At 43.5% G+C, this 25,829-nt stretch overlaps 2 protein-coding genes across 3 annotated transcripts in view; one reads left to right on the forward strand and one right to left on the reverse strand.

Annotated features, from left to right (window-relative positions):
- The window catches only part of LOC141161742 (bile salt export pump-like), a 151,975-nt gene extending 134,397 nt beyond the window's left edge, over positions 1–17,578 (forward strand). For both annotated transcript variants that reach the window (XM_073647002.1, XM_073647003.1), the window contains 2 exons: positions 15,010–15,156; positions 16,005–17,578. In XM_073647002.1, coding sequence (XP_073503103.1) covers positions 15,010–15,156; positions 16,005–16,205 — 348 coding nt within the window. In that variant the 3' untranslated portion in view covers positions 16,206–17,578. The remainder of the gene's footprint in view (positions 1–15,009; positions 15,157–16,004) is intronic.
- A 4,446-nt stretch (positions 17,579–22,024) lies between these two features.
- The window catches only part of NOSTRIN (nitric oxide synthase trafficking), an 84,973-nt gene continuing 81,168 nt past the window's right edge, over positions 22,025–25,829 (reverse strand). Inside the window, exons 15-17 of the mRNA XM_073647004.1 lie at positions 24,375–24,455; positions 22,340–22,505; positions 22,025–22,206 (exon numbers count right to left, since the gene is read on the reverse strand). Coding sequence (XP_073503105.1) covers positions 22,381–22,505; positions 24,375–24,455 — 206 coding nt within the window. The 3' untranslated portion in view covers positions 22,025–22,206; positions 22,340–22,380. The remainder of the gene's footprint in view (positions 22,207–22,339; positions 22,506–24,374; positions 24,456–25,829) is intronic.

Below are 25,829 nucleotides of genomic sequence, written 5' to 3' on the forward strand. Positions count from 1 at the left end.
TGTTACTTCTAATAGTTGTTGGATGCTTTTAAAGCAACAGTGCTAATTCTGCATGTCACACTCTTCCCTCCTTTTTGAATGTCGTCATCAACATTCGCCTTACTTGGTCAGTCTGACCAATTTTGAGACAGTGGTGAAAGTTGAGTAACTTTATATACAAATGGACATTGTCAAATTGGCATAAAATTTCTAAACATTGATAACAACCTATTCTTATGACCTTTTTCTTGTAGGATGCCTGTAGGAAATAAACAACACAATTAAAACCATCATCATCTCTTCAGCTGGAGCTTTTCATACGTCTTCAACCAGCTCTCTCTCTCTCTAGGCTTTAACAGTTCTTTGTTTCGACAAAGTCTTTTAAGGAAAATCAAAGCATGAAAACTAGTCTTTCCACCAGGCAACATCTTCCATACTGCCTCTCGGTGGCGAATACCACTCAAGTGGGCTTACCTGGTCCACAGGCAGAGAAACCTGTTTCTAGTCCTTGGCACTTGACTTGGTTCACCAACTGTCTCATACGTCAACATCATGGGCCTCCTCACTTCTCGAGTCGACATCCTCCTGGTGGGTTGTTCATTAGATACCACTGGTTCTTCGGTCACAGGAGTTTGTTCTGTCACACTCGTTTCCAGTGCTTCCTCAGCTGCTCTTGGAGTTGCCTCTGTAAGTTCCTGTACTTGTCCTGAATCACCTGTTTCCACAAGGTCTGGTATTTCTGCTCCTCCTGAGTGTCGATCGGTCCCTTCAGAGACCGGTGTTCGATCATCAGATCTGAATTGGACTTCATCTGTACTCCTTGGTACGAACTCAGGAGCCTCAGGACTTAGTTCACTCTCCTGAGGATGGTACATCCCTCTCCTTGCCGGTCCCAGAAATACAATGGTATGTTCTTCTTCATCTGAACTTTCAAGGTCACTATCCACCTCCGGAACTTCAGTATGTGGTGGTCCCAGGGTAGTAGTAAATTCTGATGGACTACTCTGGTTTTCTTGTCTCCTATTTCCAATCGGATTTCATATACTAGGCTGTCATCACCTTTCCTCCTTGCAACCACATACACCTTGTCTTCCCAGTACGAATGAAGTTTTCCTGGACCGCCTTTCTCACGTATGTTCTTGACTAGCACCTGGCTTCCCGGTGCCAATTCTGCTCCATAACATTTTCGATCATAGTACTCCTTACTAGAGATGAGCGTTGTTCTACTCGAACTGTTCGCCAATCTCAAATTCGAGCTGTTTTGGGCGGTGTTCGAGCCGGTCGGCGAACACGAACAATTTGAGAAAAATTCGGCTGTTCGAGGTTCGATAACTGTTCGTGCACCAAAATCATAACTGGATTTTTTCTCAGTAATGATGAAAATTAATGTTAATACGCAGTTTGAGTGTACAGCGGGGCGGGGGGAGGGGCAGGGGATGGATCTCTGCAGGAACAATGAAGATCTCCATTTTTTTTTTTCTCTTTCCCGCATTTGCAGTGGGGAGGTGCAATCTGTCAGCCTATCAGCAGCGCACACACGGAGCGAAGTGCTTTTTTTCACACAAGCAAGGGCATGTGTGATTGGCAGTGTATGTCACATATCCTTGCCCTATAAGACCAAGCCATTTTCCCCGTCGCCACCATTTTCTCACTGCTGCAGCTGCGTGTTAGACGGCACCGCTGTTGCTGTGTGCGCTATACCTTGTTAATTTCAAGCCAATTTTCGCACAAATATACAGATAGCTTGGGAGTAGGGAATAGTTGTGATTGCAGTCCTTTTAAGGACTAGGTTACAGCATTTCCTACGACTTTTATCAGGCAGGTCTGTGCTCTTAAATAGATAGATTGTGGGAGTAAAGACTAATTGTAATTGGAGTCCTTTTCAGGACTAGGTTACATCAGTTCCTATCAGTTTTTGCCAGGCAGGTCTGTGCCAGTGCTGTGCAAGTTTTTTTCACAGCATTTGGCTGAATCTAGCAAAGCTAATCCTTTTTGGCCTATTGCAGAGTGTGTTAGTCAGTGGAGTAGCCTATCTGTGTTGCAAGATATACCACCTGTGTATAGAATACCAATTTTTTTACTGCACCTAGTGAAGTAAAATCTTTTGGGCATAGCATCATTCTATTAGTCCATCTATACTGACCTCCATCAGGTTGCAAACTGACTATAATTTTTTTCTGCATCTAGCTCTGAAAAAATATTTGGGCTTCTAGCGGTGTGTGGGACTTGGTCTATTAGTCCATCTATACTGACCTCCATCAGGTTGTAAATTAAAAATAATTTTTTTCTTCATTTAGCTCTGAAAAAATATTTGGGCTTCTAGCAGTGTGTGGGACTTGGTCTATTAGTCCATCTATACTGACCTCCATCAGGTTGCAAATTAAAAATAATTTTTTTCTTCATTTATCTCTGAAAAAATATTTGGGCTTCTAGCAGCGTGTGGGACTTGTTCTATTAGTCCATCTATACTGACCTCCATCAGGTTGCAAATTAAAAATATTTTTTTTCTGCATCTAGCTCTGAAAAAATATTTGGGCTTCTAGCAGTGTGTGGGACTTGGTCTATTAGTCCATCTATACTGACCTCCATCAGGTTGCAAATTAAAAATAATTTTTTTCTGCATCTAGCTCTGAAAAAATATTTGGGCTTCTAGCAGTGTGTGGGACTTGGTCTATTAGTCCATCTATACTGACCTCCATCAGGTTGCAAATTAAAAATAATTTTTTTCTGCATCTAACCCAGCCAATAGTTTTGGCCTAATACCACAGTTTGGCCACTCAGCTCTGCTCGGTTACCATCCATTGTTTTTTTGTGCAAACAACTCCAGAGTTGTGAATTAGTTAACCACCAAAATGAGTGGAAAAAGGCCTGTTGCTGGTGGAAAGGGGAATAGGCGTGTTGGGAAGGGGAAAAAAGGTTGTGTCCGTGGGGTAGGTGCAGAAGAAAGACCATCTTCCAGCCAAACTAAAATGTCTACTTCTTTTAGCGGACAATGTGATAAGATCCCTTTCTTACGGCCACGCCAATCGCTACAAATTCCAGATGAGGCACAAAAACAGCAGGTGCTTCAACGGATATCAAGTGCTCCTTTAAGTGGGCTCTCCTCCACATCAACTTCAACATCACAAATACTCCAGTCCTCAAAGGTGTCACCCAAATCGCACTTGCTTCCTCACAGCTCCCAAATCTCCAGCTGCCCGTCTGAGTATGAGGTAGAACAGATGGTTGAGTCTGCAGAGCTGTTTACTCATACTATAGCCTGGGAATCAGAGGTCGACTCCAGCGCTTCTGTGAATCCAGACGAGGAAATGATCTGCACTGATGCCCAGAATCTTTATGAGTCGGATCCAGGACCAGACGCAGAAGGTTCTGACCATAATGTAGACCCTCATTCCCAAACTGTAACTCCTGTTGGTGGAGACAATGAGGAAGACGATGATAAGACTCAAATACCTGATTGGAGCGACAACTTTAGTTTTTTGTCAGGGCAGGAACAGGTTGGCTCTGAGGACGACGGGTGTGATAACGCACAGGGTGATGATGATGAGGTCGGAGATCCCACTTACTGTCAACCCACAGTCAGCCAAGAGATGAGGTCAGCAGAGGAGGTGGAGGAAGATGCTAGTGACGACGAGGTCAGGTTGCGCCTTCCTGGACAGAGACGTAGTACTGGAAGCACGTCAACAACTGCATCCTCAAACACAACTCTGCCTCTCACCACAAGTCGTGGTGGCTCTTCAGGTCGCATGGGTGCTAAGCCTTGCATAGCCTGGGCATTTTTTCAGATCGATAAAGATGACCCAACTCGTGTTATCTGTAACATTTGTCAGCAAAAGCTAAGTAGAGGCCAAAAAATACATAGTTTGAGTACTTCATGCATGAACCGGCACATGGACATGAAGCATAAGTTGCAGTGGGAAGCTCAGTGTGCTACAATGCGGTCTAGCCGGCCGGGCCAACCACCGTCTGCCATATCTTGTGCATCCGCGGCCTCTTCATCCTCTGTGACTGGGGGGACAGCAGTCACACCTGTTTTGGGGCGCAGACCTGCCACCTCTTTACCCGCAACAGCCAGCGTGATTGGCAGGTCATCATTTTCTTTGGAGGTGGTAACACCAGCTGGTCTTGAGCGCTGTCCGACATCGATAGCACCACCTTTGGATCAAGGCAACCTAACATGTCCGCCTGCATCTTCCTCACAGACCGGCAGTTTGCCGGGGACACCCTTATCAACCCCGTCTAAGCACAATAGCCAGCCCTCGGTCCTTCAGATGTGGACAAGTAAAAGACCATTTCCTCCTAGCCATGAGAAAGCTAAGAGGTTGAATTTCACCATCTGCAAGCTCTTGGCTACAGAAATGCTGCCTTTCCGCCTGGTGGACACAGAGGATTTTCGAGACCTTATGTCCGTCGCAGTGCCCCAGTACCAGATGCCCAGTCGGCACTACTTCTCAAAGAAAGGTGTGCTTGCGCTCCACCAGCATGTCGCACACAACATCACCGCTTCTTTGAGAAACTCTGTGTGTGCATTTCACCACAGACACTTGGACGAGTAGGCATGGACAGGGGCGTTACATGTCGCTGACTGGGCACTGGGTAACTATGGTGACAGCAGGACAAGGGGCTGCTGTCCAAGTCTTGCCGTCCCCACGAGTTGTGCGTCAATCCTCTTTATGTCATTTTTCCTCCACTGCTTCTGCCTCCTCAACCTCCTCTCGGTCTTCCACCTGCACCCAAAGCCTGTCTGGTCATGCCACAAGCTTTCTAACTGCGCAGAAGGGATCCTGCACACCTCCTTACTATGCTGGCAGTAGGGCTCAACGTCATCAGGCGGTTTTTTACATTGAAATGTCTGGGAAATGTGAGTCACACAGCTGAGGAGTTGTTGTCAGCTCTGGAGAACCAATTTCATGAATGGTTGTCTCCACTGGACCTGAAACCAGGGAAGGCCGTGTGCGACAATGCTGCAAACCTGGGTGCGGCCCTTCGCCGGGGCAATGTCACACACGTGCCTTGTATGGCTCACGTGTTGAACCTGGTTGTCCAGCAATTTTTAGCCCACTATCCCAGACTAGATGGCCTTCTGCAGAGGGCACGGTCGCTGTGTGCTCACTTCCTCCGTTCGCATCCCGCAGCTCAGCGACTTACATCTCTACAGAAGTCGTTGGGCCTGCCACTTCACCGGCTAAAATGCGATGTGCCTACCCGGTGGAATTCAACTCTGCACATGTTGCAGCGACTGTGGCAGCACCGACAAGCCCTGGTGCAATACGTTCTGACGTATAGCCTGGGCCAACGAGATTCAGAGGTGGGGCAAATCACGCTGGAGGAGTGGTCTCAGATCAGGGACCTATGCACCCTTCTGCACAGTTTTGAAATGGCGACGAAGATGTTTAGTGCTGACGATGCCATTATCAGCATGACTATTCCGGTGATTTACATGCTGGAGCACATGTTAAACAGAATTCGGAGTCAGGTGGTGGCACAAGAGGAGGTGGAGGAAGTAGAGGAGGAGGAGTTGTATGCGGAAGGGCTAACATCTGCAAGGTCCAGACGGTCGGCAGCACCAGGGCGGCAGGCATGTGAGGGTGGGGGAGATGATTTTACCAGGGCGCATGGTAGCAGCCAAACTAGTGAGGAAGGTGCAGTAGCCCAGTAAGAAGTGGAGGACGAACTGATGGAAGACTCATCAGATGAGGGAGACCTTGATCACATTTCTGTTGTGCGAGGTTGGGGGGAGAGGACAGAGGAAGGAAGCATGATTGTTACCTCGCCACCAACACAACAGGGACTTGGTGCTCCTGGATGCGCAACACACATGAGTGCCTTCTTGCTGCACTACCTGCAACATGACCCTCGAATTGTGAGAATTAGAAATAATCCTGACTACTGGGTTGCCACACTGTTAGATCCCCGGTACAAAAGTAAATTTGCAGAAATTATTCCTGCCATAGAAAGGGATGCACGCATGCAGGAGTATCAGCAGAGACTGTTGCAGAATCTTACATGTGCTTTTCCACAAAATACCAGTGGTGCACGTAGTGAATCTCACAGTTCCAACTTGCCAACTGTGGTCTGTATGGAATTGTTCAATAAAGGGCCCAAAATTAAGATAACATAGATGGGAGAGGTCTCTATGAATAGGAATTCCTAAGTATTTGATACCCTGTGAGGGCCAGGCAAAGGGAAAGTTGGACTGGATGGAATCCTATATGGATTTAGGGAGGGAGACATCGAGGGCCTCAGACTTCGCTGCATTGATTTTAAAATTTTACCATGTAACAAAGTGATCTATTTCAGCCATAACAGCAGGGATGGATATATGTGATTGAGTGATATATACTAGGACATCATCAGCAAATAGAGAGCACTTGTACTCGGTGCCTCCCACCTCAATCCACCTAATATTGGGGTTATGGCGAATTGATGAGAGCAGGTGCTCCGTCACTAGGATGTATAAGAGAAGGGACAGAGGACATCCCTGCCTTGTCCCATTGGTGATTGTGAAAGGTGATGAAAATGTTCTGACGCACCCCCTGGGCCTTGGGACACCCGGAGCCGGACCCTTTTTGGTGGATGCTGGTGGTTGTAGTCTTCGTGGCGGCGATCCGGTTCCGTGGCTCAGGGCGGTCAAACCAGTGGCGGAACTATTTATGTGGTTTTGATGTTTAAATGTCCGACTACGCCACCCGTGGATTGCGGTCAGAGTGAACCTCCGCTACAGGGCAGACCGCTAAGGCTGGTGTTGTGGGTGCAGCAGAGCGTAGCATAACTCCCCACGGGAGGAGTATAGCCTCAGGGCAGTGTATGCGGAGGATGGGGGTGATGGTGCAGGGCAGCAGCAGTAACGACACGGAGTCAGTGATGCAGTTCAGGGCCTTTACTCACAGTTCTTATTATCCAGACCACGTCTGCAGGTAACGGCTGCCCACGTCGTACTGTGCTCACCAGGTGAGGGGCTCAGACAACTCCCAGATAACTTTGGAGCGCTTCACAGGACCCCCTTTGTGTGTCCTTTGTCTGGCCTTTCTTACCAACACTTCTGTCCGGCTGCCTCGGGCCTCCTCTTGGTAAACTTGGCGCCAGTTTCCCTGACCCTATGTGGTGCCTTCCTAGCGGGTGGAGCAAGGGGCTGCGCCACATAAAATGTCAGAGCCTCCGGTTTCTAGCTGAGGGTCGTTTCCTGCCTCCACTAGTTCGGGGACCGGTCTCCCCCTTTGGCCTGACCCCTCCACGCAGGTGGATTCGGGCGTGCGGTGGCGACTCGCCCGTCCGCACCCCTGGGATCCCTTCATTCCTCGTTCCTGGAGCCTTCTCCGCTCCTCTTCCTTCCTTCTCCCTCTTGCAGGCCTGGGCCTCTGTTACTAGGCCCGCCTCCGGAGCAGAGCTCATGCAGAGCCCCTGCTCCCTGCCACTTCTGCTCAGACTTCTCTGCACTGAACTAAGATGGTGCCCACCTTTTATACTCCCTTCTCAATGCACCCAGGAACTGCTTCCTCCCTGCTCCTGCACTGCAGGGTTCCCCTTCCTCAGTGTTCCCTCCCCCCACTCCAGCCAGGGACAGGGACTGTCGTGCCCATCTCAGGGGCATATTGGTCGCCCTGCCCCACGGCAATGTGGTGTAATGCATGCAGGTGTCGGGTCCTGATCCACACTCCATCCTTATCTGAGAGTGAGATATCACACCTCTGGGTGAGGTGCAATACGTCTGTAGCAACCGAGCCCTCGGTGCTACAGTTCCATTTATCTTCAGCCTAGGTGACGTATTGTGATACAGGGCCGTGATTTTGGCTATAAAAGGGTCCCCTAGACCCCTACCCCAAGCTTTTTAAGAGAATCATATATGGCGTGCCAGGAGACTCTATGGAATGCTTTCTCAGCATCCAACGAGAGTATCTACTTACAAATTTTTAACTGCATCTAGCCCAGGAAATACTTTGTGCCTAGTAGCAGTGTCTGCTAGTCAGCGGATTATCCCGGCTGTTAAGCAAGCTACACCACCTGTAGTTTGGACACTTAATTTTTTCAAAGGAAATGCTTCGGGACCACGGGATACTTAGTGAAGAGCATCAGGAGGCACCCCAAGGCATAGGGGCTGGGACTGGCACTAGGATGCCTTGCGGTGGACAGCCGAGCTCGATCCTTATAAAAGCTTTTTAACTGCAGCAGCTTTAGTGGACGCTACTGGAGCTGGAATTACGCGGCTGCTGGCATGAGACTTGCCCTCCAATAGATCCTTGTAAATGGATTTAAAGTGTATTCATTCAAATTAGAGGGACAATTTAAATTAAAAAGCTTAGAGCTGCCTCCACCACAGGGGGGCTCTCTCGACCCACCAGCGGACAGGCACCAGTATTGGGAGAGGGGGGCTGGCCATCAGGGTTCACCGCGGCTCTGGCACAAACCCGGCGACACGGAGGTGGCACGGGCAGGAGCGGACTGGCCGTCTCGGCTTCTCACTTTTTGGATTTTAGAAGGGCATGACATGCCTATATCTGTGTCTCCCCCTCCTTTTACTCCTCCACCTCTTTTCTTTTCGCATGACTATATGTACTTGTCACTTTTCCATGTGTTAGTTGTGTCTTCTGAGCAGTTTGTCAGCTTTTGGACACCTTTGAAGGTGTTTTCTATGTGTTTCTATGTGTTTTTGTTTGCCTGCCATTGTTTTTAACGGTGTTCGAAGGTGTTCGACGAACAGTTCGACGAACAGTTCGGCGAACACACGGGTGTTCGACGAACCGAACCGAACTCGAACACTACGGGGGTGGCTCAACACTACTCCTTACTCTTGCTCTGTCCTTGCCTAACCACTTTGGACACTATGTTGTATGCCTCTGCCATCCGTTCCTTCCATTTCCGAACATACTCCGGATACGTTCTGCAAGTCTCTGACACCGGAGTATCGAACATGATGTCAATTGGCAGCCTTGCTGATCGTCCATACAATAGGAAAAAGGATGAGCAACCCGTTGCATCGCTCTTTGTACAGTTATAGGCATGTACCACTTTTGAAAGGGAACTCTTCCAGTTTTTCTTCTCATCAGCTGTTAAAGTGCGCAACCTCGACAATAATGTCCATTTAAAATGTTCCACTTGTCCATTACCCTCTGGGTGATAGGGCGTTGTGTGGGGCCTCTGAATTCTATAGTACTTTCCTAGCTTGGCAAAGAGCTGGTTCTCAAATTCTTTTCTTTGGTCATGGTGTAACCTCGTAGGGAACCCAAACCTCAAAGCAAAATCATTGAAGATCTTCTCTGCTGCTGTTCGACCTGATTTATTGGTGGTGGCATAAGCTTGAGCAAATCGAGTGAAGTGGTCCATCACCACCAAGATGTATTCGTAACCACCCTTGCTCGTCTCGAGATGTAGAAAGTCTATTGAGACCATCTCAAACGGATACGTAGTTTGGATGTTGCCCATAGGTGCCCGGGTTGATGTGTTGAGATGTTTATCTTTCAGACACCCACACTCCCTGGTTACGTACCTCTCAATATCTCTCTGCATGTACGGCTAGAAGAAACGTTCACGGATCAAGTTGGTTGTCCTTTCCACTCCCAGGTGTCCCATGTTTTCATGGAGTTCTTTGAAGACCAACTTACGGAATACTCTGGATAGTACCAACTGCCGGTTTTGTCCTCCTTTACGATACAGGATACCATCTTCATTGAGGTAGACCTTTGTCCATTCTTTAACTAAAACAGATACTGCTGGTGACTCATTATCTCTCTCCCGTTTACTTGGAAACCGATTTTGGTCCACATAGAGTAGTATTCTACCAATTATCTGATCTTCCCGTTGTGCTCTATGGATTTTTCCTTTCGGTAGTTGTTGAATGGACAGGGGTGATCTTGTTCTCTAACTCTTATGGTGGTTTCCACCATCAACGGACACCACAATGGTGTGTCTTCCTCCTGATAAGCTTGTACTGCTTGGGTAGTGCTCTCAATTGCTTCCAGACTGATTTCATCCGAGCATTCTTGCATGAACTCCTCAGGCTCTAGTGGCATTCTCGACAATCCGTTAGCATCCGCATTGCATTTTCCTGGCCTGTACTTGATACTGAAATTGAAGTCAGCTAGTTCAGTGACCCATCTCTGATCCGTTGCATTCAGTTTGGATGTAGTGAGGACATAGGTCAAAGGGTTGTTGTCAGTGTATACCTCAAACTCTTTGCTGTAATAGAGATAATCTCTAAATCGTTCACAGATAGCCCATTTCAATGCCAGGAACTCCAATTTTCCAGAATGTAGATGGAAATTCTTCTTGGCGTCTGTCAACGTTCTAGAACCGTAACCGATGACCCTCAATTATCCATCTTGATGCTGATACAGGGCAGCTCCCAGTCCAACTTGAGAAACGTCACAATGAAGAACAAATGGTAAATTGAAATCAGGATATCCCAAGAAGGGTGGTTTTACCAGGTAATCGACTAATTCTTCCAATACCACCTGGTGATCTGCTGTCCAGAGAATGGGCTGTTGGGATGAAACTGCATTGTTTCTTTTCAGCCCTGTCCTGCCCACATTCTTCTTTTTTTCCTTGAGTGGTGTTAACTCTGTGGCCCCCCCCCAAGAGGAGGTATAGTGGGAAGGCAATCCTGGAGAAGTTCCGAACGTAAGTACGATAGTAGGAGAGGAATCCCAATATCTGCCTCAACTCCCCGACAGTAGAGGGCCGCTTGTCTTTTAAGGCCAGTACCGGAGTGATTTCTGCTGGGTCCATGGTATATCCTTCTCCGGACACAATTTTCCCTAGGAATCGGACTTGCCTTTTAAACAGTTCACACTTCTTTGGGGTCAACTTAACGCCGCATTGTTGATACCACTGGAGTACGATCCTCACGTGTTCAACATGCTCCCAGAAGGTTTTGCTGTGTACCACATTGTCATCCAAGTACGGCTGGCAGATATCATCCCTCAATCCTTCTAAATATGTCTCCATGCTCCTCCGGAATTCTGCTGGAGCTGAACTGAGCCCGAATCGTTTGCTGATCCACTCATATAATCCCCACGATGTGATGAATGCTGTCAAAGGTCTACTGGACTCTTCAACAAACCCTTGATGGTATGCTTTACCCTGATCGAGGACAGAGAACCAGGTACTTCCTGATATGCCTTCCAGCATATCTTGGATCTTTGGTATCGGGTGCCGATCAGGTACTGACTTTCGGTTTAGTTCTCGGTAATCACAGCAGAGTCTCAACGTACTGTCCTTCTTCCTAACACAAACAATAGGAGAGAAATAAGACGACTTCGACTTTTGGACCCAACCTCTGTTGATTAGGTCTTGTAAATACTCTTTCACTTCACGGCGTGATGGTTTTGGCACAGACATGTAACTTCTGGTTACTGGAGTAGTCGTGACTTTCAAATTGATTTTCAACTGCAATGATGGGATTCAGCCTATATCAGAGTTATCTTTGGAGAATGCATGACACTCTTCTCTCAGCATCTGTTTTGCTACCGCTCAATCTTCAGCACACAAGTGTTCCAGGGGTACTAGGGGATCCCAGGACTCCGAGGTGGGTTGTGCAATTTCTTCCCCTGGGCAACTTCTATTCCTTGGTGGGGAGACTGAATTCACTGTAGACCCCTGGGCGGGTCTCACACTGGCTGGATATACCGTTTTAACGGTTTCGATGTGACCTAACACAGTCTTTGGATCCAGTCTAATTTTGTGTCTCGTAGTATTCATCACCGGTACTGTCACTCGAGCAAACCCATCAATAGGAATCGTAAGCACAGTCTCACCTTGAACTAGGCTTTCCGGAAGTTCTGAGGAGTCTTTTGGCAAAACAGTCTTTTCTGGACTTTTCTTCCCGGTTGTACCCGGACTCCACACCTCACCCCCACCGTTTGGTTTTGCAGGGATGATGGTTGGGCATCAGCCTACCATGACTTCTTTTAGGTCCATTGTATTCTGTGCTTTCTTTACTCTATGAATCACATTTTCTGCCACGGCATTGGGTATGGCAAGAGATATGGCAATTGCATCCACCACCAGTGTCCCTGACATGTGTTTCGTGATGACCTCACTGATTACATTATAACCCAGGATAGGATCCTCTGCCACGTTCTGATCACTGGTCATGAGAAAAGGTACCAAGAGCTCAATGGTGTTGCTGTTCTTCGTGGCCCTCAGTTGGAAAGTCACTTCCACCCAGCCTATGAAAGGGATTTCGGTCTGGTTGACAGCTTTGCCGTGGAGTTCCACTTTTCCCAAGAGTTCTTATAGCAACCGAAGGCAGGTATGGGGCAGGGAGCGCCTTCTCCATTCTTCATTTAAAAGGCTCGCTTGGGCTCCTGTGTCCCACAGTGCTTTTACCAGGAGTCCAACTAGCTGGCACTGTATAAAGCACCTTCCACCGATTAGGCTGAAGAGGCTATCTTTACTGACCGAGGAATCCTCCTTCCAGGAGTACATCGTTTGACCTCCGCACTGGCCATTAAATAACTGATGCCCCTGACTCTCTTGCAGCTGTTGTAGATGGGAACACACTTGGGGATAGTACTGAAGCAGCCGTTTTATCTCATGCGCCATTCTGGGGTTTGGTGAGATTTGGATTTGCTTCTGGGGCCTCCTCCGTGTCGTGGTTACCAGTCGCCCAGCACTGGCAACCTCCTGTCTTTTAACCCAAATGACCGTGACCATTGACATTCCTTGGCATAATGTCCTTCCTCACCACATCTTAGACAGTGGACACACACCGTACTCTGATTTGATGAACGGCACGCTTCAAAAGCCGGGTATCTTCTGTTTTGGAACCCACTCCTGGGTCTGAGGGATACAGGTTCTGGCCTGGAACGAATCAACTTTTTCACCTCACTCAACTCGGCTCGCAGTTCTCCTATTACTTCCTCCCAGTCAGCGCTGGCGGTACTCTCTTTTGTTGGTGATTTAAGGTTTCCTCTCTCAGGTGGCACTGGAGGGTCTCCATGATGATCTTCGGACTGGCCACTGGGGGTCTCCAACTTCAGCTGGCTCATTTTGGTGATTTTATGAGCAGAGCCTTTCTTTAACTTCTATTCACTCTCTGACTCCAAACTAGCTACCTCATTCATTTTTTCACTTAGGACTTCGTCCAGAATGCCAGGATTTTCTAGGTACTGTTTCAGCTGCAACTTGATGTCTTTGCTGATTAACCCCATTCCCAATGATCTCAAGAACTTCTTCTGGACTAGTTCAGCATCAAACTTCTCTTCCGCTTCTACATCTCTGGATGCAAACAACAGTCTATCCTTCAATTGCTGTGAACAAGAAACTTTGGGTGATTCAATATTTTTCTGTGAGAGGTTAATGAGTCGGTGGAATAATTCTTAAGTACTCTCTTCTTTATAGTGCCCTTTTAAAATCATCTTCAGCTGTTGCAAGGTCAATTGACTCTTCATTTGTAGCTTACTACGGAGGTGCAGTCTTGGGCTGATCGCTTTCACCACCCCCTTAACGATCTCATCTGGCTGGTAGCCCTTCTGTAAGCCTGCATCGATCTGGTGCAACAAGTTCATATAAGACAGTCTCTCTTTCTGTTCACACTCTCCAATCTGTCCCAGGATCTTGAATTCTTTCCTTATGGTGATTTGTGGTGCTAGAGAGGACTATCTCCCTGATTTATCTAACCCGAGCAGGTTAAAGGTCCTGTCTGAGTCTATCACCCATTCAGAGGTTTTGGTCGATTCCTGCAGGACTGTTGTTAGGACTTTGAAATGTTCTTCCAATTACTGTAGTTCTGTCTGTGGACGGAGATTCCCGCTTTTGGTAATTGGTGCCGCCCCTCCATCCTACAACTTCAACCTGGTTAGAAACTGTGTTAGCTCCTGGAGGAATGTCCCCATGATGTATTCAGCTTCTTTCTCCCCCAGCTCACCCATTTTTGCATTAATGGCAGCTAACAGCTGCCTGCAGTTGTGTGCTTTAGAAATCTGTTCTTCTGACATCTTTATATGTTCTGCTACTGTTCTCAATTCTTCACAGGTTAACTGAAGAAGCAGCTCACTAATTCTGTCCACTTGTATTTCCACATCCATTGCTGCTAGTGAGTTTTCTTTAGGTCTGGTCCCCTTTAACTGGTGTAGTAGAGTTGAGTTGAGGTTCTGTGCTGCTGTGTTTTCCAAGACACTTTTCCTCTTCTCCCTCTACACACTAATTTCCGCTCAGGACTCCCCGTATGGGCCACCAATGTTACATGCACGCTGCTAGGTTCAGATAGGCGCGAGACAGGTTACATGAATTCTTTGGAATCCTGGGGGAACTGTTACTCAGGGCGACCATAGACCATGTGCTGCAGCTTCTCTCAGGCACACAGGGGTATTGATCCTCAGGCACAGACACATAGGTTGTTTCACTTGCTGACCAGACACACTTGACAAGAGTCCTCATAAATGGTAGAACAGTAGCATTTAATAAGAAGTCGCACAGCCAGTGCAAGTTAAGTCTTATGAGCAACAGGCTCCAGTGACAAACAGTACAGTTTTCTTAGCAGCACAGCAGTTCACAGTCTTCCCTGTAGTACAGGACAGCACAGTTCTAATGCAAAGGCACATTAATGAACACATTAATGAACACAGCATTCTTTACAGCACAGTGAAATGGAGGAGGGAGGGAGGGTTTGCTGAGGGAGATGATCCTTGTGACACCATTTCTTCCAGTCCTTATCTTTCTGCCTGACAATACTCTGCACTGCTAGTTCAGGAACTCTACCTGACCTGTGCTTAGTTAGCTTCACTCCTTACTTGAATCTTTGTCCCTTGTATGGGCGCTTCTTTGAGATACACACCACCTTTCTTTTCGGCTCCAACCAGACAGTAAACAACTTCCCCACAATCCCCCTGGGGCTCTGCTAAAACCCTCCCTGTCTCCTGTGACTGTGTTAACCCCTCTAGTTGCTGGACGCTTCTGGAGCACAACACTTCCTGTCTCCTGTGCTTGTGTTACTTCTAATAGTTGTTGGATGCTTTTAAAGCAACAGCGCTACTTCTGCATGTCACATACAGGACATTTTTATCAAATTTTTTTTTATGCTGTTATTTACAGAAATACGAAACCAATGTAGGAGCTCATGGATCTCAGCTTTCTCGTGGTCAAAAGCAGCGTATAGCCATTGCTAGAGCCATCATCCGGGACCCTAAAATCCTTCTACTAGATGAAGCTACTTCAGCGCTTGATACAGAGAGTGAGAAGGTAATTGCTTTAATTTTTTTACCATCTAGATAAAAACTATGAAGGACCTGGCCGATCTGAGCATTAAACAATCAGGCCATTAATTTCAATGGGACTTTTGTAATGCTTAGGACCAGATACAGTGACACTACAAGGATATTAAATGCTTGCAGTCCAGTTACACTGCAAATTAAACCCTCAAACAAAAAAATGTTCAAAGTAGACAATATTTTTAAGAAAAATGACAATTTAAAGCATACCTATCTCTTGATAAGCATGGTTTTCCTTCCCTAACAACAAGGCAAAACTGCTTCTAATACACATACCAGTTTAATACATCCATGAATTGTCTCCTCTCTCATGATCTGTAACTTTCCATTTACTCCTTTTCAGCAGTTGGTTCCTATTTGTCATTGTTCTGCCAGCACTATAGGTGCAGGAGCTCCCTTTCTCTCACTTTCCAGTTGGCAATGCTCCTGCAGTTCACATGTGGCAGGAAAATGGAAAAGCACCACTCACCAAATCCTTTTTTCTAAAAAGACCTTTATTCCATCAGACGGGACATCTTTGCGTTATGTAGGGGATATGTGTGGGGGACGGAGTGGACGACGGCCGTTTCGATTCCTGTTGACGCTTCTATGGGTCCATAATGCACCTGCAGTTGACCAGAGGCTTTCCTGCCCTGAATTGAATGCCTATATCTCTGTTATGCCTGCATGCAGCTTGAGAGGAGAGGCAAAGACCCATCCCCAATATTCTACAACCCATCTAGGCGTTTCTGCAGCTAGAGACAGATTACACTCGACAACAGGCAGTGAATGTAGAAAAAAAAACATAATACACTAATACATCTCCCATTGTGTTTACAGACTGTCCAAGCAGCCCTGGATCGTGCAAGAGAAGGGCGTACGTGTATCGTCATTGCCCATCGACTGTCCACGATTCAGAACTCGGACATCATTGCCGTCATGTCTCAAGGAATTGTCATTGAGAAAGGAAATCATGATCAGCTAATGGAGAAGAAAGGAGCTTACTACAAACTGGTCACAACTGGAGCACCTATTAGTTAATGCTCACGGCTATCTTCACTTTACATTGAAGACGTGGGTGCAACTAACACTCTGACTATATACTAGGAATAGCAGGTAGCTGGGAGGCGCTATACAGTCCTACTACATTACTGTATTCACTCATACAGGGCATTCTTACATTGACCGAAATAGACACAAATGGCAAGTAACCCCCAGTTACTGAAAGCTATTCATTTCCATGAGTTTGCATTCCGGGCTTTCATCACCAACATAGATATGCAAGCTCGGCTTGGGGCAAACTTGTGCAAACTTGTGCCAGCCATGTCATGCCATCAGGATTTATACACATTTATAGATATAGATGGAACATGTAATTTGCATATAAAATATGGGAGCTGTAGAACAACTAGTGCAAAGTTACATCTGTCATTAGATTGAAATAAAACGAGGACGTGATTGGCTTTTATGTCTGGAATGTAAATAATAATTATATATTTATTAATATATGTACATGTTTAATTTACATTATTTCAGACATCTATGTAGATATATAGAATATAGCATATTTCAATGTGGCATTTATAAAGCTGTGGTTTAGATTAGGTTTAATCAAGTACTTACTTAATCCCCTGATCTCTCAGCAACACTTATTAGAAGGAAAGTGCTGAGTAACAGGGCGCAGATCCTAATGGGCCACTAGCACGTCCTCATCTAAAGGACTGCAGAAGGGGTGTACGACACACAAGGAATTGCATAGCAGGTGGGTTAAACCTTTATAGGCATCTAATTGATACCCCTATTCAAAGCAACACTTTCTCATTACTTTAACATACTCTACACATACAGAATTAGTCAAAAGTTAGGAACCATCTAAATATTTGTAAGAATCTTAAAGTGAATGTCAGTCTTGATTTCAGCCCGGAGTCACAAATTTCATGCAAAATTATAACATTTTAATAATTCTGCCTGGATGGAATCATCACTACGGGGAGCTTAGGAGCTTAATGAATACAACATGCATTAAATTCTATAATAAAATATTATGTAGTAATTTCCTCCTAGTGGTGTCAATGCCTGGGATTTGGAGCTATGGATTATTACTATCTTGAAACTACTATTCTGAATACAAGTTTAGTTTTTGGAGAAACAAAAAAAAAATCCTGATTCTAAATAAAAATGAAAAAAATGAAATAAAAATGTTTAATCAAAATATGTCTCAATTTTTATGTCTCAATCCTTTTGAAAATGGTTTGCCAATACCATGTCACATCTAAAAAATAATTTTTTAAGTACCATACACAGCGTGATAAATTTTCAGTCTGTTAAATGATAAATCTCATTAGATACAATTTAATTCATGAATATTGTACGTTAATTACAATAATTATTTGAACAATAAATAAACTTGAGAACCTGTTGTTTAGTTTGATTTCTTTAAAATATTAACGAGCTCAGAAAATCATCTGGAAAACGAAGGGGAAACTCCCGTAATAAATTTTTTTTGCTCTTACCTGGTGTTTTTTCTTAGCTTTCCATGATTGTCCATAAATACATAATATGTAATAATTCAATCTCAGTGACACCAAATTAAATTAATTTTACTGTTCTTTGCTTTTCTTTCCCCTTTATTTCAATTATTAACAATAATAAACATGAGACGGCGCAACTCAATTTAAGTTTTACGCCGATTTTACCGTTCAGGAGGCAAATTTTAAACATCTATAACGCGCACATATTTTATTATCATTAGTACAACCACAATACCTGAAACTCACAAGGATCTACTTGGTTTATCTTACACTGCAATACGGTTTTATGATAATTTAATTTCAGTTCAATTAAAGAAAAAGTGGAGTTCCAGGAGATTTGAGTCGTAATATGAAAACTTTACAGCCATGTGATATATTCAATTGAATGTACAATAGCAGAAATTCCTTTTTCTATTTTTAATCACTGTCTCAATATTACTTAGTAGAACATTATACAGCAGGATATCACGTAAGTCAGCAACAAAGCAAAGAGATTTGATCATCAAGGGCTGGTCTTAGTGACTGTGGCTCTGTGGGGGAGGGGCTCTGATTATTTAAACATGTCCTTTAATTTAAAATTTCCTATATAGATCCTTATGGCTATAGACCTTCTCAATGAATGGGTACATGTAAACTTACACCGCCTCTGTTGGGAACTAGATATGTAGAAATGTTGCTCAGCCTATGCAGGCTGCATCCCTTAAGTTAATAGATGGTGCCATTGTCCCATCCCCTGATGACGCCGGCGAATGCGGTGAAACATGTTGAGGGAACTTGTTGTTTTAATCCATATACCCCATCCTGTCTATTAGTGGTGGCACCCCGGGGTGCCTTTGTGTGATAAGCAGAAGCAATTGCTTATACCACATGTGCAATATTGGCAGATTATGGGCAGATTCTTTTTAACAATTCACTATCAGTAATACCCTCATTTATTTTGATACTTAATAAAAGTTAAGTTTTATGGTCTGTGAGGGTTATTCAATGGGGTTCTCCCCTTCTGTTCAGTATTACATCCCTGCCAGGTCATTTGTACCTCACTGATTTTCTACTTAATAGATGGAGAGAACATGTGCAGCAATTTCCTATCAGCGGACCCCATAATATAAGGAAATAAAAGTAAACCACACCCAGGGATTATAAAAGGTGGTTAACAAATCGTCAGCAAGTCAAGCTACATTGGTAGTTAGGAGTGCGATGGAGGAGAGCCCTATTTAATTTTTGCTGTGAGGTTTCCACACCCCTGAGTACGTCCATGTAGTTCATAAGCCCAGCCCAGGAGGAGCATGTCTATGGTTATTTACAACAAATTGTAATAAACAGTACAGATCATGTTCACGAACATTTTACATTCAGTTATAAAGAGTTGTGTGTAAACATTTTGCATCTAGATTTAAGCTGATATATACAGTACATAAAAGCTGCCAGGCAGCGCAGAAAATCATGAAAAATGAAGTAAAATGCTGTCTTCTTGGACTCTTGAAATTATCTAAAATTGGTTGTCCGGCCATATTAAAGACTGAATAGGTGCCATGCTTGGGGTGAAAAGAACAATTAAGAACAAATTAATGTATATACACACCTAGAAGCAATGATAACACCCCTCTTCTGTAGTAACAGAACATCACCAAAATCAAAACATTATTTGATGATGCGCTCTCCTAATATTTCCTGCACATATAGGTGCATCTCACTAAATTAGAATATCATCAAAAAGTTAATTTATTTCAGTTCTTCAATACAAAAAGTGAAACTCATATATTATATAGAGTCATTACACACAGAGTGATCTATTTCTTGTGTTTATTTCCGTTAATGTTGATGATTATGACTTACAGCCAATGTAAACACAAAAGTCATTATCTCAGTAAATTAGAATAATTAACAAAAAAAAAACTGTAAAGGATTCCTAAGCGTTTAAAAAGGTCCCTTAGTCTGTTTCAGTAGGCTCCACAATTATGGGGAAGACTGCTGACTTGACAGATGTCCAAAAGGTAGTCATTGACACTAAGTAAATGCAAAGAAAATTTTGCATTTCACTTGGAAATCAAGGTTCCAGAGTGTGGAGGAAGAGTGGAGAGGCCACAATCCAAGCTGCTTGAGGTTTAGTGTGAAGTTTCCACAATCAGTGATGGTTTGGGGAGCCATGTCATCTGCTGGTGTAGGTCCACTGTGTTTTATCAAGACCAAAGTCATTTTAGAGCACTTCATGCTTCCCTCTGCCAACAAGCTTTTTGGAGATGGAAATTTCATTCTCCAGCAGGACTTGGCACCTGTCCACACTGCCAAAAGTACCAATACCTGGTTTAAAAACAACAGTATCACTGTGCTTGATTGGCCGCAAACTCGCCTGACCTTAACCCCATAGAGAATCTATAGGGTATTGTCAAGAGAAAGATGAGAGACATCAGACCCAACAATGCAGACGAGCTGAAGGCTGCTATCAAAGCAATCTGGGCTTCCATAACACCTCAGCAGTGCCACAGGCTGATTGCCTCCATGCCACATTGCCGCATTGATGCAGTAATTGATGCAAAAGGAGCCCCGACCAAGTATTGAGTGCATTTACTGAATATACATTTCAGTAGGACAACATATTGGATTTTAAAATAATTTTTCAAGCTGTTGTTATAAAGTATTCTAATTTACTGAGATAATGACTTTTGTGTTTTCATTGGCTGTAAGCCATAATCATCAACATTAACAGAAATAAACACTTGAAATACATCACTCTGTTTGTAATGACTCTATATAATACACTGCTCAAAAAAATAAAGGGAACACTTAAACAACAGAATATAACTCCAAGTAAATCAAACTTCTGTGAAATCAAACTGTCCACTTAGGAAGCAACACTGATTGTGCAAATGGAATAGACACTAGATGGAAATTATTGGCAATTATCAAGACACCCTCAATAAAGGAGTTATCTGCAGGTGGGGACCACAGACCACATCTTAGTACCAATGCTTTCTGGCCAGCAGCAGGAAAGCTACCTCCGCCTTTGTGCAAGGAGGAACAGGAGGAGCACAGCCAGAGCCCTGCAAAATGACCTCCAGCAGGCCACAAATGTGCATGTGTCTGCACAAACGGTTAGAAACCGACTCCATGAGGATGGTATGAGGGCCCGACGTCCACAGATGGGGGTTGTGCTCACAGCCCAACACCGTGCAAAACGCTTGGCATTTGCCACAGAACACCAGGATTGGCAAAGTCGCCACTGGTGCCCTGTGCTCTTCACAGATGAAAGCAGGTTCACATTGAGCACATGTGACAGACGTGACAGAGTCTGGAGACGCCGTGGAGAGTGATCTGCTGCCTGCAACATCCTTCAGCATGACCGCTTTGGTAGTGGGTCAGTAATGGTGTGGGGTGGCATTTCTTTGGAGGGCTGCACAGCCCTCCCTCCATGTGCTCGCAAGAGGTAGCCTGACTGCCATTAGGTACCGAGATGAGATCCTCAGACCCCTAGTGAGACCATATGCTGGTGCGGTTGGCCCTGGGTTCCTTCTAATGCAGGACAATGCCAGACCTTATGTGGCTGGAGTGTGTCCGCAGTTCCTGCAAGATGAAGGCATTGACGCTATGGACTGGTCCGCTCGTTCCCCAGACCTGAATCTGATTGAGCACATCTGGAACATCATGTCTCGCTCCATCCACACAGCACAGACTGTCCAGGAGTTGGCGGATGCTTTAGTCCAGGTCTGGGAGGAGATCCCAAAGGAGACCATCCGCAACCTCATCAGGAGCATGCCCAGGCGTTGTAGGGAGGTCATACAGGCACGTGGAGGCCACACACAATACTGAGCCTCATTTTGACTTGTTTTAAGGACATTACATCAAAGTTGGATCAGCCTGTAGTGTGTTTTTCCACTTTAATTTTGGGGGTGACTCCAAATCCAGGCCTCCATTGGTTAATAAATTTGATTTCCATTGATGATTTTTGTGTGATTTTGTTGTCAGCACATTCAACTTTGTACAGAACAAAGTATTCAATGAGAATATTTCATTCATTCAGATCTAGGATGTGTTATTTGAGTGTTCCCTACATTTTTTTGAGCAGTATATTTGAGCTTCACTTTTTGTATTGAAGAACTGAAATAAATTAACTTTTTGATGATATTCTAATTTAGTGAGATGCACCTGTATTTGTAGATGAATCATGACAATCATTGTATGGGAACTGCATGGGAAACCCCTGTGAAGATCCCCACTGATTTTCAGAAAAGCAGGGACTGGGTTATTATGTTGGACACCTGTTAACCTGTTAACAACTTTTCGCCTTTATTCTGCAGTACTTAAAGCAAAAGCCATCACTTACTGCACAAGTTATAGAGCAACAAAAACAGATCTTTTATTTAAAGTATAACTGTCTTTTCAGGAGAACTTGCAGCATAACATCTGTGTTTGTCTCTAGCTTCTCCCCCCTCTTCATAGAATATTATGAGCAGCAACTATCATCTCCTATCTCCGTAATGAGAACATCTTTATTCACTGAATACAAATTTTACCTGCAAATTGAGAGTGAAAGATCAAACCAGGAGGAGAAAGAAGCAGATTCCTCTGATAAGATATATTACAAACTTTCTTATTTTTACTATTTTTACTATTAATTTATGAAATAAAAGTGAAAATGACAGTTACTCTTTAAATGCACTTTTACAAGCCTGCTCTGGTCTTTCCATCTATGCGGGAGAGGAGTCTGAATTTACTTCTTCAACATACGTAGAGGGGAAATAACCCTTCTTTCCATTAAGAGTGCCATACCACCAGCCATCATCAACTTTCCGGAGGACAGTGACACAATCACCTGGGGGAGTAAAGTCCATATTTTATACTGCAGTAAGGCAGAAAATTCTCATATAAAATAGAGGACTATAAGTTTTACATGAACTATAAACATCTGTAGAAGTTCACCACTTTTTCTAGGCCACATAGATTTATTTTAAGTTAAATTATATCATTACATTCTGGTTATCTGTCTATCTATAGAATCTATCTATAGAATCTATCTATCTATCTATCTATCTATCTAATCTATCATCTATCTATCTATCACCTATCTATCATATATTATCTATCTATCTATCTGTCTATCTAACTATCTAATCTATCATCTATCTATCTATCATCTATCTATCTATCATCTATCTATCATATATTATCTATCTATCTATCATCTATCTATCATCTATCTATCATATATTATCTATCTATCTATCATCTATCTATCTATCTATCTATCTATCTATCTATCTATCTATCTATCTATCATCTATCTATCATCTATTATCTATCTCAGCCGGTTCAGCTGCACAGGGGTCTGTGGGAGAGAGGGAGTAGTTCATGTATCTGTCAGGACACTGCCAAGATCATTCTATTTTGGATCCTCCTCCTCAGGACTATGGGCTAGGCGTCTCCAGCGAGTGTCTTTGCTCAGTAAATGCTTACTAATTAATTAATTTCCTAGGAGTCAGGCTCACAGCTTGGCACTGTGGCAGGCAGAAACTTTAGCTATGAGCAACAGTCTGCACTGCTATATGGGGATTTTCTATCATGATGTGAGGATTTTCTCTGTCTAAATATCTAAATAGTATTTTTCTTCTTTACAAGCACAATGTACTGGTACATACAGATACATGTCTAATACCAATACATCTCTATATACCTGTTGGAGAGTAGAGTAATTGTAAGAATTCTTACTATAAAATGATGTGTGTACTATTTATACAGACAAGATAATGCTTAAGTGTTTTTTAATCAAATGCTCAAGATGATCATTTAGGATGAATAATAATAAAATATATGCATTATCCATAAATTAATGTGGTTGGGGAAACTGAGTATTTAGCCTCCTATAATAATTGATTTCATGTTCAACCTATGTATGCATACGTAATGTGTGTGAAAGGTATTATCATGTGCATGTTTTATATATGCTTGTGTGCATATTTGTACAATATATATGCCTGTGAAATGTGTTAGCATTTGCATATATTTTGTATGTGTGAATATTCATGTAAAAGTGCATGTTTAAAAGCAAGTGGCGTCTGACTATGGGCCTTTCGCTGTCAGTATCCATCCTCTATCTATCTATCTATTCTTTTTATATATGACAGGTGCTGCTGATCGGTGGGGGTCCAGGTCCTGAGGAACCCCACCGATCAATCAAAACACCGCTCTGAAGTCCAAATCTCCATAATGAGCTGCACATATGGAGTGATGTTTGGTCTTATATGAATGTACATACTAATGTACGAACTCATAGACTCACAAAGAAGACCATACATCACTCCATGTGCACATCTCATGCTAGAGCGGCAGACATCAGAGTGGTATTTTGACTGATCTATGGGGTCTCAGCACACTCACACTTTTATATAACGACAGTTACGCTTTAAATGTTGAGATCATCAACAATACTAAAATAAAGATAAGTACATGGCAATATAAAACATTTTTGGTAAAAATTTGGCATTAGGAAAAGTGACTAAACTACAAAGAACTGCTGAAAATATATTACACATGAGCCATATTGATAAATTTGGGGCTCTTTGCATAATTTTAATAAACGTTCACTCATCACAAAATACTATTGGTGAATCCAAAGCGTCCTCTGGACATCTGCCTGTTTTCTAAGAGTTATAGTTTGTTTCAATGTTCTTTATAAGATACCAACCTTTCTCCAAGCTAAGTTCATCTGCTCTCTGCGGCTCATATGGGTAAAGGACACGGCATTGAGCATTGTTATGGTCTTCCCCTTAAAAGAAAGATGACATAGAAAAAACTGAAGCATTGACAAAAGTAAAATTTTGAAAATAGTAAGACACCTACCCACATTATATAGTTATGAAGACACGGGGTCTTCCGTGGGCATAATACTACTCAGACAGCACAGGGTGAGGGTAAAACGGTGTGGCAATACTTTATTGAACCACAAAGTGAATAATAAACACATAGAGCAGTCCCAACAAATACCCAAGATGGTACAACATTACACAGTCTCACCCTTCTGCTGGACTCTCTGGGATAGAACAGCTGCGACTTTGGGACTTCCAGGGACAACTACCTCAACCAGTGGCCCCCCGCTTTTGACGGGCACACACAGAGAGAAGATAGTGGCAAGCTTAGGAAGCTGACAGTCAAGGGAAAGGGTTGGGGAGGGTATTATTCCACAGGGCTCAGGTATCATTGTTTGAGCCTTTAATCAATTTACATAGTTGGTATAGCAGGGGGCTCTTGTAAATAAATATCTAGCTGGCCTTAGTACAATATGCAATTAGCATAGTAACAAACATTATTATTGTTTCAGAACCAAGAGAAGACAATATTCAGGGTTATACAAATACTGGTCTGTCCTTCTTGACCCACAAAAGAAACACACACAAGATCTAAAGTCAACACAAACACAATAGTGCATTTTCTTGGCCTTAACAAATATAGACTTCAGGCTGATTAAGATAAGAAGCTGTTTCGTCATAATAGTGTGATCAACTTTATAAGAAAAAGAAAAAAAACATGGAAATGCTCTAATGTGTTGAAAAATTTAGATTGCAGCAAAAAGTTAAAATTCAAGAAAAACTATTTTAAAAAAAAATATATGTTCTGTTTTACATTAATCACTTAATCACTGACCAGACAGAGTATTTAAAAGCAATTAAAAAAGATTCAAAAGGTGAGAACCTGTTATACATTGGTGTTAAAACAATACTATTGTCCACATCTTAGCACACCTAATAAAAACAACACTGAGCCTTATATTCCAACCAAATAGGTAAAATAAGAATTGAAGGACAGATAAAAAAATAAATGTGAATAATAGCTTTACCATATATAAAATTATATATGGAGGTGAACAAATAAATACACAATAATTGGCCTAACTTAAATCACTAGAACATGATCAATAAATATCTCAAAACATAGTTGTGACAAGGTGTGAGACGGAGTAGGCACAGACAGCAGGCCGATGAACAATCCCACAACCTTTACTGGGACTAGGAGAATATAACACCAAATAATAGAGCCTTCCATATTACAGGCTAATGAGCGGGACTGAGTCCTGTAAGTGTCTGGAGTAACCGCATAATGTTCCAGGATGGTTTCCTTAATGTCCTCATACTCACGGTTCCAC

The sequence above is a fragment of the Phyllobates terribilis genome, unplaced genomic scaffold (assembly GCF_046119375.1).
Source record: "Phyllobates terribilis strain yellow unplaced genomic scaffold, ASM4611937v1 Scaffold_9__5_contigs__length_417890890, whole genome shotgun sequence".
NCBI lineage: Eukaryota > Metazoa > Chordata > Amphibia > Anura > Dendrobatidae > Phyllobates > Phyllobates terribilis.